The sequence below is a fragment of the Gobio gobio genome, assembly GCF_949357685.1.
Source record: "Gobio gobio genome assembly, chromosome: 3".
In the NCBI taxonomy this organism is placed as follows: Eukaryota; Metazoa; Chordata; class Actinopteri; order Cypriniformes; family Gobionidae; genus Gobio; species Gobio gobio.
Window position 1 is genome coordinate 58,718,506 of NC_137099.1, and position 19,331 is coordinate 58,737,836.

At 37.6% G+C, this 19,331-nt stretch overlaps 1 protein-coding gene across 1 annotated transcript in view; it reads left to right on the forward strand.

Moving 5' to 3' along the window:
* LOC307122947 (adhesion G protein-coupled receptor E2-like) overlaps positions 1-16,942 on the forward strand; it is a 93,769-nt gene extending 76,827 nt beyond the window's left edge. Inside the window, exons 12-20 of the mRNA XM_079811290.1 lie at positions 74-193; positions 329-510; positions 620-778; positions 854-1,060; positions 1,138-1,370; positions 1,560-1,626; positions 1,712-1,803; positions 3,709-3,871; positions 15,621-16,942. Coding sequence (XP_079667416.1) covers positions 74-193; positions 329-510; positions 620-778; positions 854-1,060; positions 1,138-1,370; positions 1,560-1,626; positions 1,712-1,803; positions 3,709-3,871; positions 15,621-15,680 — 1,283 coding nt within the window. The 3' untranslated portion in view covers positions 15,681-16,942. The remainder of the gene's footprint in view (positions 1-73; positions 194-328; positions 511-619; positions 779-853; positions 1,061-1,137; positions 1,371-1,559; positions 1,627-1,711; positions 1,804-3,708; positions 3,872-15,620) is intronic.
* Positions 16,943-19,331: the final 2,389 nt, after the last annotated feature.

Below are 19,331 nucleotides of genomic sequence, written 5' to 3' on the forward strand. Positions count from 1 at the left end.
AGAAAAAAAAAAAAAACATAAATATTGTACATGAATTAATATGGCACATTACTAAATGTTTGTTTTTAATCAGAGGGTCAAGTCTTCATGGTTGGACCAAATGTCAGCTTGGGTAAAATTCCTCGACTTGACACAACGAATTCTTCTGTGGACATTGATCTCATTGGGATCGCCAAGAACAACTATGAAACAAGTATGTGAAATGTTTCAGTGTGAATAAATAAGAAATCGAAGAAAGAGACATCATAGCACTAAACTGCATTTATTTGTAGGTTTTGTTTTCATTGTTGTTTTTACATAGTTTCACATTTCTGTTTCTGCCACACAGGATCAGCTGCTGTGGCTTTCATAAGTTATACCACAATGGAGAATCTACTGAAGCCCGACTTTTTCAACACATCAAATGACACGATTAAAACCATGATGTCCACTGTGATCTCAGCTACTCTTCCCAAAACCACCAACACTAAACTCACCAAACCAGTCAACTTCACCCTCAAACACATCAGAGTGAGAGACTGAAATGAGCTTTTGTCCAACCTGAGAACTGATGAACATCTGAAAACATCTAATATTCAGTGTTGTAATATTTTCTGCATGTTCTTTCTTCTTTTTGCAGGAGTTCGACCCCAACGGTTCTCTGTCCTGTGTGTACTGGAATATCAGCGAGTGGATTGTAGATGGTTGTTCTGTTTTAGAAACCAACAGCAGCTTCACTGTGTGTTCCTGTGTTCATCTGTCCACATTCGCTCTCATCATGCAAACCAGCCCATCAGAGGTACGAGAACATTTATAGAGAGCATTGAAGAACAACACAGATTTGGCACTCATGTACTCTGACATGTTTTCTCAGAGCGACTCACTGATGGAGCTGTTGAATTTGGTGTGTGTGCCCGTGGGGCTGGTGTTCTTCAGTTTGGCCCTGTTGACCTTTGCCCTTTGTCAGTGGAGTCCTGGAGTGAATAATGTGGCCCGAATCAACCTCTGTGTGAGTCTGTTGTCGGCTCACCTTCTGTTCCTGCTCACACAACAGTTCCTGAGCCTCATACGCCCTCAGAAGGTGAGAATGATGAAGGAGCCCTACAGCTCAGCACAGCCTCACTGAGAATCATCATAACCGTCTCTCATGCTCTCCAGGTGTTGTGTGACGTGATATCAGGTGTGCTGCACTTCCTCTTTCTCTCCGGCTTTGTGTGGATGTCCATTGAAGCTGTGCTGCTCTTCATCTGTGTGAAGAACCTATCACAGATCAGCTCCAAAAAGAGGGAGGTGCTTAGCAGTGGATTCCTGTGTGTGATTGGATACACGCTTGCTCTGGTTGTGGTGAGCGTGTCTGTCGGGCTGTTTCCTGAAGGCTACGGCAGCGAACAGTGGGTTATTGTTTTTTTCTAAATTAATTCAATTAGAATGAAATAAAGCAGCTCTGGGCTATTGTGACGTTTCTGCCATCTGATAAAAGTACATTTTACAGGCACTTTTTAAAAGAGATAAGATAACACCAGAAATAGTATTTTTGAATAAATTCTTTCAGTTCACTTATTGTGTTTTCCTCTAAACAGCTGCTGGATTAAACTGGATAAAGGTTTTATCTGGAGTTTTCTGGGTCCTGTTTGTGTCATACTAGCAGTAAGAACATTTATTATTTATCATGATTTTAATTTATATTAAAGGGAAAACAGGGTGATTTAATTTTTATTTTTCTACTTTTCAGTTAAACACGATTCTCTTCATAAACATCATCATCAATCTGAACTCAACTCTCAAAAATCTGAACGCTGAAGTTTCACAGATGAAACAAACCAAGTAACAAACATTATGATTTGAACACTCACATAGAAAAAAAAAACTTCCACTGAGGAGCCAGAGTGAAAGTTTTTATGACGTCTGTTTTTGACGTGAGACAGTGTGTTTTGTCTAGAAATCATGAAAATAAAAGAAACTTCGCTCACACCTTTAGACACTTTAGAGAACTTAGCATCTGTAATTCACACATCTTTGGATCGTGAGAGAATCGTGGGATTCAATCCAGGATCTTCTTGCTGTGAGGAGACAGTGTTTCCCACTGAGACACTGGAGCTGCCCTTAATCACAGACATAAGACACACTTTGACTATTTCTGTCAGACGTCTACAGAAGCTCTTACTGAGAATTAACAGAGCTTTAGATGTTGATGTTTATGTTTCATTTGAAGTCACCATTGTGGTGGGAAGCGTTTGCTTTAGTTGGGCTCTTGGTCCCCTTATTTGAGGTAGTTTTTTTTGGCTGCTGTAACTGTGTGTGTGAAAAACAATAGTTGTGGCTGAGAAAGCAAAGATAAAGTGACTTCAGAAGTTATTAACTTCTTGTTATGTCTGTGAGTTGTGTTGCAATTACAAATGTAAAATATGTCCACAATTTGAACTAGTTTTTAGCCTTGAGGTTCCATGAACATCTATATCAGACATCATAGAAACTTTCGTTCTGGCTCCTCAGTGGACGTCTTTTCAACGTACGCCTCTAGAGACAAAGACATTGAAAAGACGTCTTTTGGACATAACTTTGCTAAGTGGGAAGAGACCAAAGACGGTAATAATCATAAACACTATGTCCTGGAATGCATTTTCTTTCATAGAAGGTTTCTTATGAATGAATGTGGAAGAGTCCTTTTTATGGGCACTATGTGTGTTTCACTAGGAATGTGGAGTGATAGTTGACGTCATATTTTGGTTGAAAATGAAAATCGAGTTGACATCTAAACCCAACATTTGTTTGACGTCAAGCTCCAATGTCAGAAAGACGTTGAATTTTAGTTGGAATAAGCACCGCACTAACCAGATTGACTTTATTTCTGTCAGACGTCTACAGAAGCTCTTATTGAGAATTAACAGAGGATTAGATGTTAATATTTTGTTGGAAAAAAAAACTTAGTTTGAAGTCACCATTATGGTGATCGGTGTGTACTATAGTTTACTATAGTAACTTCACTTTTAAAAAAAATAACGTCTGCCCAACGTTGGAGCTTGACGTCAAACAAACGTACGATTTAGATTAGTGGTGGCGAAATGAAGCTTTAAGAAGCTTTGAAGCTTTCCAGCCAGATGTGTTGCAAAGTGGTTCATTTCTTGACGCTTCAAATGCACACTAGAGTCACCTGCACCAAAAATGGTGCTTAACAATTACCTGGACTGTGACAGTGCCAATATGTGCTCACAAAATCTTGATATATTAACACACACACACACATATATATATATATATATATATATATATATATATATATATGTATATATATATATATAAGGTGGACTTGAGAGAGGGCAGTGGAAGTGCTTGTGTAGTTTGACATGTCATATAGTCGAAGCATCCCGCCAAAAGTGAACCCTTTCTCGAAGGCTTCGACGTCATCGGTGACGTCACTTCACTGAAACAATACAATAATCGATAGGGAGCTCCGATGGGAGGTGCCTGACGTTCTTGACATACGCTTCGAAGCCTCGGTATCAGGCATCACTAATTTAGACGTCCAACCAATTTTCATTTTCAACCAAAATCCAACATCTGACTGACGCTGGAGTCTTCATACTGTGCCTGCTGGGACTCTTCAGAGATTGTCCACTGATATCTTGGTGTCTCGTTTGTTGCTGATTGGGGTTTTTTAAAGATTATTTGTTAAACATAACAAATATTTGTGTCTGATTTGTCTCAGTCATTGCTCTTTCTTTCTCTCAGGACAATGACATTTAAAACACTGGCTCAGTTTGTGGTTCTTGGTTGCTCCTGGATTCTGGGTTTCTTCACTAAAGACAGTGAGACGCTGGAGATCCTCTTCCTCATCGTGAACTCCCAGCAGGGAACCTTCATCTTCCTGGTCTATTGTGTCCTCAATGAGGAGGTCAGACATCACTCAATTTACCACCATATTCCATTCAAAACTGAATATGAAAGACAGTTGTTTTCATGCAGGTCCTGTTCTTCTTTTGGCAACCCGTGTCTTTTAGAGGGAAATGTCAGAGGCTGTTGTTTAATCTGTTACTATTCTCCCATTTCCTTCCTGTGGGAACATTCAAATGATCCAAAACAATGCAAACTCCAATTGTCAAAACTTCTAATTTAAACAGACACTGTAAAAATTAGAATTCTGGGCTGACATCGACAATTCTGCATACACTTGGCCAAAAATATTAATTTCTTATTTTAAATTAGTTTATTGTATAATGGTATTTTTATTAGATGTTTTAATTACATTCAATAATTTTACTGAATCTAAAATTTTAAAAAATACAAGCCAATAAAATAAAATAACCCCACTTTTATTTAAAGTAACACAAATTTTTTACAGAAAATACAGGCCTATATTAAATATCAATATATTAATATTGATATATTATTCTTAATTCAGTTCTAACAGAATCAGATTTAACAGATTTGTTGTTGAACAAATATCAAAATAACAAAGCTATTATCATCAAGGCTTGTGAGCAGAGAGCAGGGAGTGGATCAGTGAATGAGAGGGCAGCGTCATTTCACCAGCGTTGCCCAGCACGGCTATACCACATCATGAACAGCACAGTAGAGCTATACCACATCATGAACAGCACACAGTAGAGCTATACCACATCATGAACAGCACAGTAGAGCTATACCACATCATGAACAGCACACAGTAGAGCTATACCACATCATGAACAGCACACAGTAGAGCTATACCACATCATGAACAGCACAGTAGAGCTATACCACATCATGAACAGCACACAGTAGAGCTATACCACATCATGAACAGCACACAGTAGAGCTATACCACATCATGAACAGCACAGTAGAGCTATACCACATCATGAACAGCACAGTAGAGCTATACCACATCATGTACAGCACAGTAGAGCTATACCACATCATGAACAGCACAGTAGAGCTATACCACATCATGAACAGCACAGTAGAGCTATACCACATCATGAACAGCACAGTAGAGCTATACCACATCATGAACAGCACACAGTAGAGCTATTCCACATCATGTACAGCACAGTAGAGCTATACCACATCATGAACAGCACAGTAGAGCTATACCACATCATGAACAGCACAGTAGAGCTATACCACATCATGAACAGCACAGTAGATCTATACCACATCATGAACAGCACAGTAGAGCTATACCACATCATGTACAGCACAGTAGAGCTATACCACATCATGAACAGCACAGTAGAGCTATACCACATCATGAACAGCACAGTAGAGCTATACCACATCATGAACAGCACAGTAGAGCTATACCACATCATGAACAGCACAGTAGATCTATACCACATCATGTACAGCACAGTAGAGCTATACCACATCATGAACAGCACACAGTAGATCTATACCACATCATGAACAGCACAGTAGATCTATACCACATCATGAACAGCACACAGTAGAGCTATTCCACATCATGAACAGCACACAGTAGAGCTATACCACATCATGTACAGCACAGTAGAGCTATGCCACATCATGAACAGCACAGTAGAGCTATACCACATCATGTACAGCACAGTAGAGCTATACCACATCATGAACAGCACAGTAGAGCTATACCACATCATGTACAGAACAGTAGAGCTATACCACATCATGAACAGCACAGTAGAGCTATACCACATCATGAACAGCACAGTAGAGCTATACCACATCATGTACAGCACAGTAGAGCTATACCACATCATGAACAGCACAGTAGATCTATACCACATCATGAACAGCACAGTAGATCTATACCACATCATGAACAGCACACAGTAGAGCTATTCCACATCATGAACAGCACACAGTAGAGCTATACCACATCATGTACAGCACACAGTAGAGCTATACCACATCATGAACAGCACAGTAGAGCTATACCACATCATGTACAGCACAGTAGAGCAATACCACATCATGAACAGCACACACACAGCAAAATCCCCAGTGTTAAATTAACACTCCTCAGTGTACATATGTGTCCACACTACAGGGTGTTAAAAGTAACACTTGAGAAGTGTTAAAGTTAATGAGATAATTAAGTGATTAATTAAGTCATGATTGACCATTAGTGATGAGAAACACAAGAACTACAATTGACTTCAGCCACAGCTTTAGATGAAATCAACTGAAGATAAAAGAAGACATTAAATCTCTGAAGATCTCAGCAGAGGAGGATTAAACAACTCCACAAACAGCATTACCAGCTTCACACATTATTAACCAGACTGACTTTATTTCTGTCAGACGTCTACAGAAGCTCTTATTGAGAATTACTTTCTTGTTTATTTTGTGTTGAAACTTTTTTAATGTCACCATCATGGTGATCAGTGTTTTCTTTAGTTGGGCAGTTTGATGACATTTCAATGTTAGTGTTTCTCTGACTGCTGTATCTGAGTTTGCAATGGCAAGAAAAGTAAGAGTAAACACAAACAGATGCTGTTGACTGCTTAGTGATAAGAATCTGATCATTGTATAGTGATTTAAATCACTGATAACTTTGTTATTACTGTGATTCCAGGAAAGATCCAGATCGGTTTTAATCAATAAAGCCGAATATGTTTTAAAGCAGATTGTACACTAATCACTTCTAACTCCTGCGAGAGTAACTCACACACAGACATAAAGAATCATCCTATGAATCTCAACAATGGTGACATGCTTCATGCCGCAATGCATTCTGGGAGCCATGGATGAGTTTTGCATGATGCACCCAGAATGCATTGCAGCATGAAGCATGTCACCATTGTTGAGATTCATAGGCTGATTCTTGATGTCTGTGTGTGAGATAATCTCGCAGGAGTTAGAAGTGGTTATTGTGTGATGTGTTATTAAACCGGAAAACAAGACTTATGTATATGTTTTAAACATTGATCAGTTTATCTGATGAAAACGCTGCTGGATCTCCTGCTGTAGAGTCACAAGGCTACTATAATCAATGACTCTCAGGAGATCAGCAAATAAGGCACTATATGATGATAACAACTGTATCACCAACAACAAGCCAACATCATCTGTCATCAACTTGTCATCATCAATTTTCTCTTGCTGTTCTCACCGTAACAAACAGTTACAGCAGACAGAGAGAAAAAATGCTGACAAGTCAAGGGTCAAGAACCCAACGAAAGCAACACTGATCACCATAATGGTGGCGTCAAACAAAACTATTATTTTCAATAAATCATCAACATCTAAACCTCAATAAGAGCTTCTGTAGTCGTCTGACAGAAATAAAGTCAGTCTGGTTAGTAATGTGTGAAGCTGGTAATGTTGTTTGTGGAGTTGTTTAATCCTCCTCTGCTGAGATCTTCAGAGATTTAATGTCTTCTTTTATCTTCAGTTGATTTCATCTAAAGCTGTGGCTGAAGTCAGTTGTAGTTCTTGTGTTTCTCATCACTAATGGTCAATCATAACTTAATTAATCACTTAATTATCTCATTAACTTTAACACTTCTTAAGTGTTACTTTTAACACCCTGTAGTGTGGACACATATGTACACTGAGGAGTGTTAATTTAACACTGGGGATTTTGCTGTGCAGTAGAGCTATACCACATCATGAACAGCACAGTAGAGCTATACCACATCATGAACAGCACAGTAGAGCTATACCACATCATGAACAGCACAGTAGAGCTATACCACATCATGAACAGCACAGTAGAGCTATACCACATCATGAACAGCACAGTAGAGCTATACCACATCATGTACAGCACAGTAGAGCTACACCACATAATATACAGTACAGTAGAGCTATACCACATCATGAACAGCACAGTAGAGCTATACCACATCATGAACAACACAGTAGATCTATACCACATCATGAACAGCACACAGTAGAGCTATACCACATCATGAACAGCACAGTAGAGCTATACCACATCATGAACAGCACAGTAGAGCTATACCACATCATGTACAGCACAGTAGATCTATACCACATCATGAACAGCACACAGTAGAGCTATACCACATCATGAACAGCACAGTAGAGCTATACCACATCATGAACAGCACAGTAGAGCTATACCACATCATGTACAGCACAGTAGAGCTATACCACATCATGAACAGCACAGTAGAGCTATACCACATCATGAACAGCACAGTAGAGCTATACCACATCATGTACAGCACAGTAGAGCTACACCACATAATATACAGTACAGTAGAGCTATACCACATCATGAACAGCACAGTAGAGCTATACCACATCATGAACAACACAGTAGATCTATACCACATCATGAACAGCACAGTAGAGCTATACCACATCATGTACAGCACAGTAGAGCTATACCACATCATGAACAGCACAGTAGAGCTATACCACATCATGTACAGCACAGTAGAGCTATACCACATCATGTACAGCACAGTAGAGCTATACCACATCATGAACAGCACACAGTAGAGCTATACCACATCATATACAGCACAGTAGAGCTATACCATATCATGAACAGCACAGTAGAGCTATACCATATCATGAACAGCACAGTAGAGCTATACCATATCATGAACAGCACAGTAGAGCTATACCATATCATGAACAGCACAGTAGAGCTATACCATATCATGAACAGCACAGTAGAGCTATACCACATCATGAACAGCACACAGTAGAGCTATACCACATCATGAACAGCACACAGTAGAGCTATACCATATCATGAACAGCACAGTAGAGCTATACCACATCATGAACAGCACACAGTAGATCTATACCACATCATGAACAACACAGTAGATCTATACCACATCATGAACAGCACAGTAGAGCTATACCACATCATGTACAGCACAGTAGAGCTATACCACATCATGTACAGCACAGTAGAGCTATACCACATCATGAACAGCACACAGTAGAGCTATACCACATCATATACAGCACAGTAGAGCTATACCACATCATGAACAGCACAGTAGAGCTATACCATATCATGAACAGCACAGTAGAGCTATACCATATCATGAACAGCACAGTAGAGCTATACCACATCATGAACAGCACACAGTAGAGCTATACCACATCATGAACAGCACAGTAGAGCTATACCACATCATGAACAGCACAGTAGAGCTATACCACATCATGAACAACACAGTAGATCTATACCACATCATGAACAACACAGTAGATCTATACCACATCATGAACAGCACAGTAGAGCTATACCACATCATGTACAGCACAGTAGAGCTATACCACATCATGAACAGCACAGTAGAGCTATACCATATCATGAACAGCACAGTAGAGCTATACCACATCATGAACAGCACACAGTAGAGCTATACCACATCATGAACAGCACAGTAGAGCTATACCACATCATGAACAGCACAGTAGAGCTATGCCATATCATGTACAGCACAGTAGAGCTATACCACATCATGAACAGCACAGTAGAGCTATACCACATCATGAACAGCACAGTAGAGCTATACCACATCATGAACAGCACAGTAGAGCTATACCATATCATGTACAGCACAGTAGAGCTATACCACATCATGAACAGCACAGTAGAGCTATACCACATCATGAACAGCACAGTAGAGCTATACCACATCATGAACAGCACAGTAGAGCTATACCTAGGGCTGGGGATATATATCGTGAGATTGTTATGCGCATCTCATCAGTAAAGCCGGTTAATTGATTAGTAGTAAATCGCCTTCACCGGCTTTCAGATGGAGCCGTAGTTAACTGACAAGCTGAGCCATATCGCATTAATATCGCGGACGTATCGCCAGCGATAATTAATGCGATATGGCTCAGCTTGTCAGTTAACTACGGCTCTTTGTACACAGCAAAAACTCCAGTGTTAAATTAACACTCCTGGGAGTGTATATGAGTCCACTCAAGAGTGTTGAAGGTAATGAGATAATTAAGTGATTAATTTAGTGATGATTGATCATTATTGAAGACACCTGATGATAACAAGCAGAATCTCTGAAGGAGAAATTCTCAAATTGTAAGCCACCGTTATGGGGATGAGTGTTTGCTTTAGTTGGGCTCTTGACCCTTATGTTGTTCACTTTAGATTTTGTCTGGCTGCTGTATCTGAGTTATAACTGCCAGAAGAACAAAGATAAAACGTGATCTGTTGGTTATATTATGACAATCATCATTTGAACAATGTTTTTGATTTATGTTGTTGTTTACAGCATAACTTTGATCAGCATAAATATACATAATATTAGATATAATATAAAGGATTTCTTAAAAGTTTTTTTTTTAAAAAGTCTTTCTTTTAGGCACACACAGATGTCAAGATTCAGTCTATGCATCTCAACAATGGTGACGAGCAGAATATTCAATTAGGAAAAGTAAATTACATAGACAATTCAGATCATAATTTATTCATACCGCAATGCATGATGGGATCCATTAATGAGTTGTGATTGGTGGTAGCCACTGCAACATGTTTTATTATTGTCACCATTGTTGAGACTCACAGGCTGATTATTGATATCTGTGTTTCTAAATTAGTTTATTTGAAAGACTTTTGATCAGAACAATATTTATTAAATATTTTTGATTATAAGAAAAAATGATAATCACCTGCTATAAAATTATAACGTTGCTGTTAACAATGTAAAACCAAACTATATCAAAAAGTTTCATTTTTCTGATCACAGCATGATTATGTCAAAACATAGCCAACACTCTCAGATCACACTTTTCTTTGTTAATTTGAATGTAATAAATCAATAACAGCAGACAAACAAAATCTAAAGTTAATAATATAAGGGTCAAGAGCCCAACTAATGCACACACCCATCCCCATAACGGTGGCTTACAATTTGAGATTTTCTCCTTCAGAGATTCTGCTTGTTAACATCAGGTGTCTTCAATAATGCTCAATCATCACTAAATTAATCACTTAATTATCTCATTAACTTCTCTAACTTCTTTCTTAATTTAACACTGGAGTTTTAGCTTTGTAGTAAATGCCGCTCCATCTGAAAGCAGGTGAAGGCGATTTACTACTAATCAATTAACCGGCTTTACTGATGAGATGCGCATAACAATCTCACGATATATATCGCCCAGCCCTAGCTATACCACATCATGAACAGCACAGTAGAGCTATACCACATCATGTACAGCACAGTAGAGCTATACCACATCATGTACAGTACAGTAGAGCTATACCACATCATGAACAGCACAGTAGAGCTATACCACATCATGAACAGCACAGTAGAGCTATACCACATCATGTACAGCACAGTAGAGCTATACCACATCATGAACAGCACAGTAGAGCTATACCACATCATGTACAGCACAGTAGAGCTATACCACATCATGTACAGTACAGTAGAGCTATACCACATCATGAACAGCACAGTAGAGCTATACCACATCATGTACAGCACAGTAGAGCACAATGGTGACAATCAAAAGCATCATTCTGCAATGCATGCTGGGTACGCGCATTGTACAAAAATCGTCCATGACTCCCAGCATGCATTGCGGCATGAATAAATTATGCTGCTGAATAGCCTGGTTAGTTTCTTTAATTTTAACTATTTACCTTTATTTTTGGTGTTGTTTTTGTGTTGACTTTTAGTAATGGTTTGTGATGTTCAGATAGGGCTGAGCGATAAATATCGTGAGATTGTTATGCGCATCTCATCATTAAAGCCGGTTAATTGATTAGTAGTAAATCGCCTTCACCTGCTTTCAGATGGAGCGACATTTACTACAAAGAGCCGTAGTTAACTGACAAGCTGAGCCATATCGCATTAATATCCGGACGTATCGCCAGCGATAATTAATGCGATATGGCTCAGCTTGTCAGTTAACTACGGCTCTTTGTACACAGCAAAAACTCCAGTGTTAAATTAACACTCCTGGGAGTGTATATGAGTCCACTCAAGAGTGTTGAAGGTAATGAGATAATTAAGTGATTAATTTAGTGATGATTGATCATTATTGAAGACACCTGATGATAACAAGCAGAATCTCTGAAGGAGAAAATCTCAAATTGTAAGCCACCGTTATGGGGATGGGTGTTTGCTTTAGTTGGGCTCTTGACCCTTATATTATTAACTTTAGATTTTGTCTGGCTGCTGTATCTGAGTTATAACTGCCAGAAGAACAAAGATAAAAAGTGATCTGTTGGTTATATTATAATAATCATCATTTGGACTATGTTTTTGATTTATGTTGCTGTTTACAGCATAATTGTGATTCTGCATAAATATACAAAGTTTTAGATATAATATAAAGGATTTCTTAAAAGTTGTTTAAAAAAAAAAAGTCTTTCTTTTAGGCACACACAGATCTCAAGATTCAGTCTATGCATCTCAACAATGGTGACGAGCAGAATATTCAATTAGGAAAAGAAAATTACATAGACAATTCAGATCATAATTTATTCATACCGCAATGCATGATGGGAGCCATTAATTGTTGTGATTGGTGGTAGCCAATGCAACATGCTTTATTATTGTCACCATTGTTGAGACTCACAGGCTGATTATTGATGTCTGTGTTTCAATATAAATTAATTTGAAAATTTTTTGATCAGAACAATGTTTATTAAATATTTTGGCTTATAAGAAAAAATGATATTCACATGCTATAAAATCACAAAACTGCTGCTAACAAGTTAAACCAAACTATCTCAAAAAGTTTCATTTTTCTGATCACAGCATGATTATGTCAAAACATAGCCAACACTATCAGATCACATGTTTCTTTGTCAAGTTGACTGTTATAAATCAATAACAGCAGACAAACAAAATCTGAAGTTAAGAACATAAGGGTCAAGAGCCCAACTAAAGCAAACACCCATCCCCATAACGGTGGCTTACAATTTATGATTTTCTCCTTCAGAGATTCTGCTTGTTAACATCAGGTGTCTTCAATAATGCTCAATCATCACTAAATTAATCAGTTAATTATCTCATTAACTTCTCTTACTTCTTTCTTAATTTAACACTGGAGTTTTAGCTTTGTAGTAAATGCCGCGCCATCTGAAATCAGGTGAAGGCGATTTACTACTAATCAATTAACCAGCTTTACTGATGAGAAGCGCATAACAATCTCACGATATATATCGCCCAGCCCTATGTTCAGAGTTGATCTGTTAATCTTTTTTGTTGATTGTGACCATTTTTGAGATTCATAAGCTGATTCTTCATGTCTAATTAAATCTAAGTGACACCATAGATCAAACCATTTTTGTAAAACATGAGTTAAAAAATCCTTCATAACTGAATCCTACACAGCAAATTCTGGTTTTTGGAATAAACTCCCTGTTAGTTAAAATCAACTCAATCTGAGTGTACATGCGTGACCATCCAATAAACTCCAGCGCAGAGTTAAAATAACTCTGCTCTTGGAGTTGAATTTTTAACACTTTTTCAGAGTTAAAATTTAACTCTTTCTGGAGTTAAAATACTAATCCTACGGAGAGTAACTGTAACTCTGAAATGTAGTTAATTATAATATAAACTCCTTACCAGTGTTAAAAATTAACACTTGAAACACTATTTAACACTTCTTAGAGTTAACATGTATTTAACACAATATGTTTTATGTGGAAATGACTACACTGAACACCATACTCTTGATTTACTGCCTTTATTTGAGCAAATTCATACATTTGGTTCAGAAATTCATTGCATGGACACACTTTGAAAACAATTGCCGTCATACTGTAAAATCTAACAGCAAAACATATAGGCAGCTAACAGAGTGAATTACGTTACCTCGTCGGCATTAAAGTTAGTGTGGAAGCTGAACAGGTTTCTTGACTCATTTTCAGAAACACGGTGAATGTGTAACAAGTACAATTCGGTGCTGCTCCTTTAAGGGGGGAGGCACTTATTACTCACTCGCTGAGTGCAGTCCTTAGATGGAGCACGAGCTGTGAGCTGCATGTATGCTTTATATATTTCTGTTGCTCTTTATCGTTTATTTTTCCGTTCAGTAACGCCATAAAGTGTTGCAAACTAACGTTACCCCATGTGAAACGTCAGATAGCCTGCCTACGTGAGTTTTGCTTGCACTTGGCTGAAGCCATTCTATCCGGTTTCTCTGCAAAGCAAATGGAAAGACGGTTAGCTGGTTTACATCGACAAACAGCCCGCGCAAATTTTGAAACAAGTTATCGGCTACGTTCATACGTTGCCATGGTCGTTGACGTTAGTACACAGTATATAACGTAACAGCTATGACAAAACGTGTTTGTCAGAAAATATAGAACATGTTGAAATAGTTTTTTTGTTGTTGTATATATACACTTTTACCTACCTCAGTCACGACGAAGCACATAAGTCCATTATTTGTGCTGCAGAACCAGGGTCGTGTCGTGACGCACTTCTCAAAATGTAACTCCAGATGTAGTGTTAAAACACGCTCCTGAACACCAATGAATGAACGCCAAAATACAACACAGCCAGGGAGTATCCAATAACACACACGGTAGTCAAAATTAAAAAAATAACTCAACAAATTTAACTCATTCACACTTTTTTGTCTAACTCATGATTTTTCAACTCCTGAAATTTGCTGTGTAATAATTGCTTGATATTTTGCCGAAGTAACACAGTTTTGGTAATGTAAAAGAAGTGTAAAATCATATGTATTTTTAAAAGAATGGGTTTGATTAGGGAATAGACACTGGATGAGATGAACAAACCAAGCATTCCATTAGGATTATGTCATGAGCAAAACATAATCAATAACAACTGATAAAACATTTTTGCTGGGCTTTTTTTGGCTACAACAAATGCATCTAAGAAACACACAGTTACAGCAGCCAAATGAAAAATAGTGTTACAATGTCAAGGGTCAAGACCACAACTGAAGCAAACACTAATCACAATAACGGTGACAAAACATTTTCAATTAAACATCAACACATAAAGATCTGTTAATTTTCAATAAGAGCTTCTGTAGACGTCTGACAGAAATAAAGTCAGTCTGGTTAGTAATGCGTGAAGCTGGTAATGCTGTTTGTGGAGTTGTTTAATCCTCCTCTGCTGAGATCTTCAGAGATTTAATGTCTTCTTTTATCTTCAGTTGATTTAATCTAAAGCTGTGGCTGAAGTCAGTTGTAGTTCTTGTGTTTTTCTTTCCTTCAGTGATTCTGCTTCTCTTTCGTTAGATGCTAATCACTAATTCTGAATTATCACTTAATTAATCTCTTAATTATCTCATTAACTTCAACAATTCTTCAATTACTCTAACACTCTGTAGTGTGGGCACATATAAGTGTTCATTTAAAATGGAAGATTTTGCTGTGGGTTTATAAGGGTTAAAGGGATTAGATGAAAAAACACAGCTGTGTACTGTAATCTTACAGTTTCATTACCGTAATCTACATTACAGCTTCTCTGTAATTTAACGGTAAAATACTGGCAGCAGGGTTTCCAGCTGTGTACCGTAATCCTGCAGTTTCATTACTGTATTCTAACATAAATTAATCATTGGAAAACTCTCTCCAGAGACAGAAAATGATCAGTTTACTTCAGAAAGTCTCAACAGATTTTTAGTATATCTTTTTTATATATCCACTGTGGTTCATGAGTTTCAGAGGTTAAATTGATGTCATGAAGTCACTCAGCTCCTCTCGTCTCATTCTCGTCCAGGTCAGACAGCAGTACAGGAAGTGCTTCAGATGTCTTTGCTGTGGACGCAAACAACACTGAGGACTACATCATCATCTTCAGGAAATAAAAAAGGGCCATTATTTTACGAGTATTGTAATATAATCAATGTTTTTGGATGTTAAATGTCATAGTCTATATATACAGGGCATTTTGTCATGATTCCAGCCTGTCTTGTGGTTAAGGACTTTTATGTTGAAGTGTTTCTGTTCCATTGTTTCTGTGTTCACTTCCTGTGTTTAGTTTCTGGTTGCTCGTGTGCCTTATTTCCTTGTCTGTTTCCAAAGCTACCCTTCTTTGTTACCATGGTCACTTATTGCCTACACCTGTCCCGCATTTGCCTCTTGGTTTCCTTGTGCGTCTTGGGTTCCGTCTACACGGAGATGCGTTTAGCTCTATACGTAATTTAAAAAAAAAATATATAATATCAGCATTTTGTCCAGACGGATCCGGCATTTCAGGAGCTTGAAACTGATATTTTTTTAAACTGAGTCTGTCCAAGAGTGGATAGATCTGAAACCGACACCCTTGCGTTTTCGTGCATCCAATCCATATATATTTAGTGAAACGGTGATGTCCTCACACTACGGCCGTTTCTCAATACCAAGTACGCGAACTTCTGACTTGCGTCCTTGGTAGTTCAGACCTGCAAGTTCGACTGGGGAGAACAAACTCCAGAGAACGGGAGGAATCGTCATCAACCGTCAATGGTGAAACGTCATCAGTTGCTGCCCAAGTACTGTTCCAATTCAAAGTTCACATCTAGCCAAGTACAGTTCAAATCCCCGGATGTGTCCTTGATCCGCCCCTTTTATCGAGGATGTATCGAGAGGAGGACTTGTGGACTTGAGACAGACCGGTATCCCAGAATGCATCTGGCACCAACAAGCAAAGTCAATAGCGGATTAGCAACCCCTCGTAACTTAAAAATACTACTGTTAATGTTTCACAAAATGTAGTTTTAAGACTTTTCAGGCGAGAATGTACTTGTTGAAATCTCAAATCTGTGGTTTATTTATAAAGAGAGCGCCTTTTTGAAAATTTGATCTGGCGTTTTCGGAGATGTGAGATCCAGTCGATCAGCAGGTGCTCATCGGGCGCTCTCCCCGCCGAGAGCAGCCTTAACACGGCTAGTCCTTCTGACGTCTGCCGCTGGCTCTGATGTCTTCAGATATAATCTTCTAACGGGCAATCTTTGGTCTCATGAATCTATAATTTGTTCCCTGGCAAATCATTTTGACTGAGGGCAAAGTGAAGTTTCATAATTTTATATTTTTAGGCTATTAAACACATAAACTGACATTAACAAAAATAGACTGGGTTGTGTTTTATGTCATAATTCATTTCATTACAGTGATAATCACACTTGTCTGAACCACATATTAATGTTTTTTTATGTAAACGAAAAAATATTTTGTTTTGTTATAAATATACATGCAATAACATTGCCTGCACTGCATTTGTGTGGCTATAATATGTTTAGTATTTTTTAATGAAAATGAAAAGAGGCAGAGTGGTGTTTTATCATATATTTAGTTTCATTGTTGCCTAAAATATACATATAAACACTGAATAACACTATCAAGAACGCTGCTGTTCCATTAGCAGAGTACCGGACTATTGTCCTCCTGTCCTCGGGAGTTCGTTCTCCGGAGTTGAACTTGCCCACTGAGCAAAGTTATGTCCAAAAGACGTCTTTTCGATGTCTTTGCCCCTAGAGGCGTACGTTGAAAAGACGTCCACTGAGGAGCCAGAATGAAAGTTTTTATGACGTCTGTTTTTGACGTGTTCTGCACGTCCGATATAGACATTCATGGAACCTCAAGGTTAAAAACTAGTTCAAATGTGCTCATTGTGGACATATTTTCCATTTGCAATTGCAAAGCAACTCACAGACAGTGTGTGTTTGTCCAGAAATCATGAAAATAAAAGAAACTTAGCTCACACCTTTAGACACTTTAGACAACTTAGCATCTGTAATTCATACATCTTTGGATGGTGAGAGAATCGTGGGATTCAATCCAGGATCTTCTTGCTGTGAGGAAACAGTGTTTCCCACTGAGACACTGGTGCTGCCCTTAATCACAGACATAAGACACACTTTGACTATTTCTGTCAGACGTCTACAGAAGCTTTTACTGAGAATTAACAGAGACAACACCTTATGTCACTTTATGTTTGCTTTCTCAGCCACAACTATTGTGTTTCACACAAACAGTTATAGCAGCCAAAGAAAAACTAACACAAATACGCGGACCAAGAGCCCAACTAAAGCAAACGATTCCCACCACAATGGTGACTTCAAATGAACCATAAATAACAACATCTAAACCTCTGTTAATTCTCATTCTTATTATCTTATATATTTATAACAAAACGAAGTATAAAACACAACCCTGCCTCTTTTCGTTTAGATAAAAAATAAAAAAATTATATATATATATATATATATATATATATACACAGTAAAATCCCCAGTGTTAAATTAACACTGCTCAGAGCACATATGGTCCCACTCTACAGAGTGTTAAAGTGACACTGAATCAGTGTTAAAGTTAATGAGATAATTAAGAGATTAATTAAGTGATGATTGAGCATTAGTGATGAGACCTGATGATAATGAGCAAAATCACTGAAGAAAAGAGAAAAAAGAAAAACACAAGAACTACGACTGACTATAAAAAATACATTAAATCTCTGAAGATCTCAGCAGAGGAGGATTATATATATATATATATATATATATATATATATATATATATATATATATATATATATATATATATATATATATATATATATATATATATATATATATTAGGGCTGGGCGATATATATCGTGAGATTGTTATGCGCTTCTCATCAGTAAAGCCGGTTAATTGATTAGTAGTGAATCGCCTTCACCTGCTTTCAGATGGAGCGGCATTTACTACAAAGCTAAAACTCCAGTGTTAAATTAAGAAAGAAGTTAGAGAAGTTAATGAGATAATTAAGTGATTAATTTAGTGATGATTGAGCATTATTGAAGACACCTGATGTTAACAAGCAGAATCTCTGAAGGAGAAAATCATAAATTGTAAGCCACCGTTATGGGGATGGGTGTGTGCATTAGTTGGGCTTGACCTTCTGGTTCTTCACTTTAGATTTTGTTTGTCTGCTGTTATTGATTTATAACAGTCAAATAAACAAAGAAAAGTGTGATCTGATAGTGTTGGCTATGTTTTGACATAATCATGCGATGATCAGAAAAAAATTAAACTTATTGAGATAGTTTGGTTTAACTTGTTAGCAGCAGCTTTGTGATTTTACAGCATGCGATTATCATTTTTTTCTTATAATCCAAAATATTTAGTAAACATTGTTCTGATCAAAAGACTTTCAAATTAAATTATTTAGAAACACAGACATCAATAATCAGCCTGTGAGTCTCAACAATGGTGACAATAATAAAGCATGTTGCAGTGGCTACCACCAATCACAACTCATTAATGGCTCCCATCATGCATTGCGGTATGAATAAATTATGATCTGAATTGTCTAAAAAATTTTCTTTTGTCACCATTGTTGAGATGCATAGACTGAATCTTGACTTCTGTGTGCCTTAAAAAAAAAAAATTTTTAAACAATTTTTCAGAAATCCTTTATATTATATCAAAAATGTGTATGTTTATGCAGAAACACAGTTAATAAACA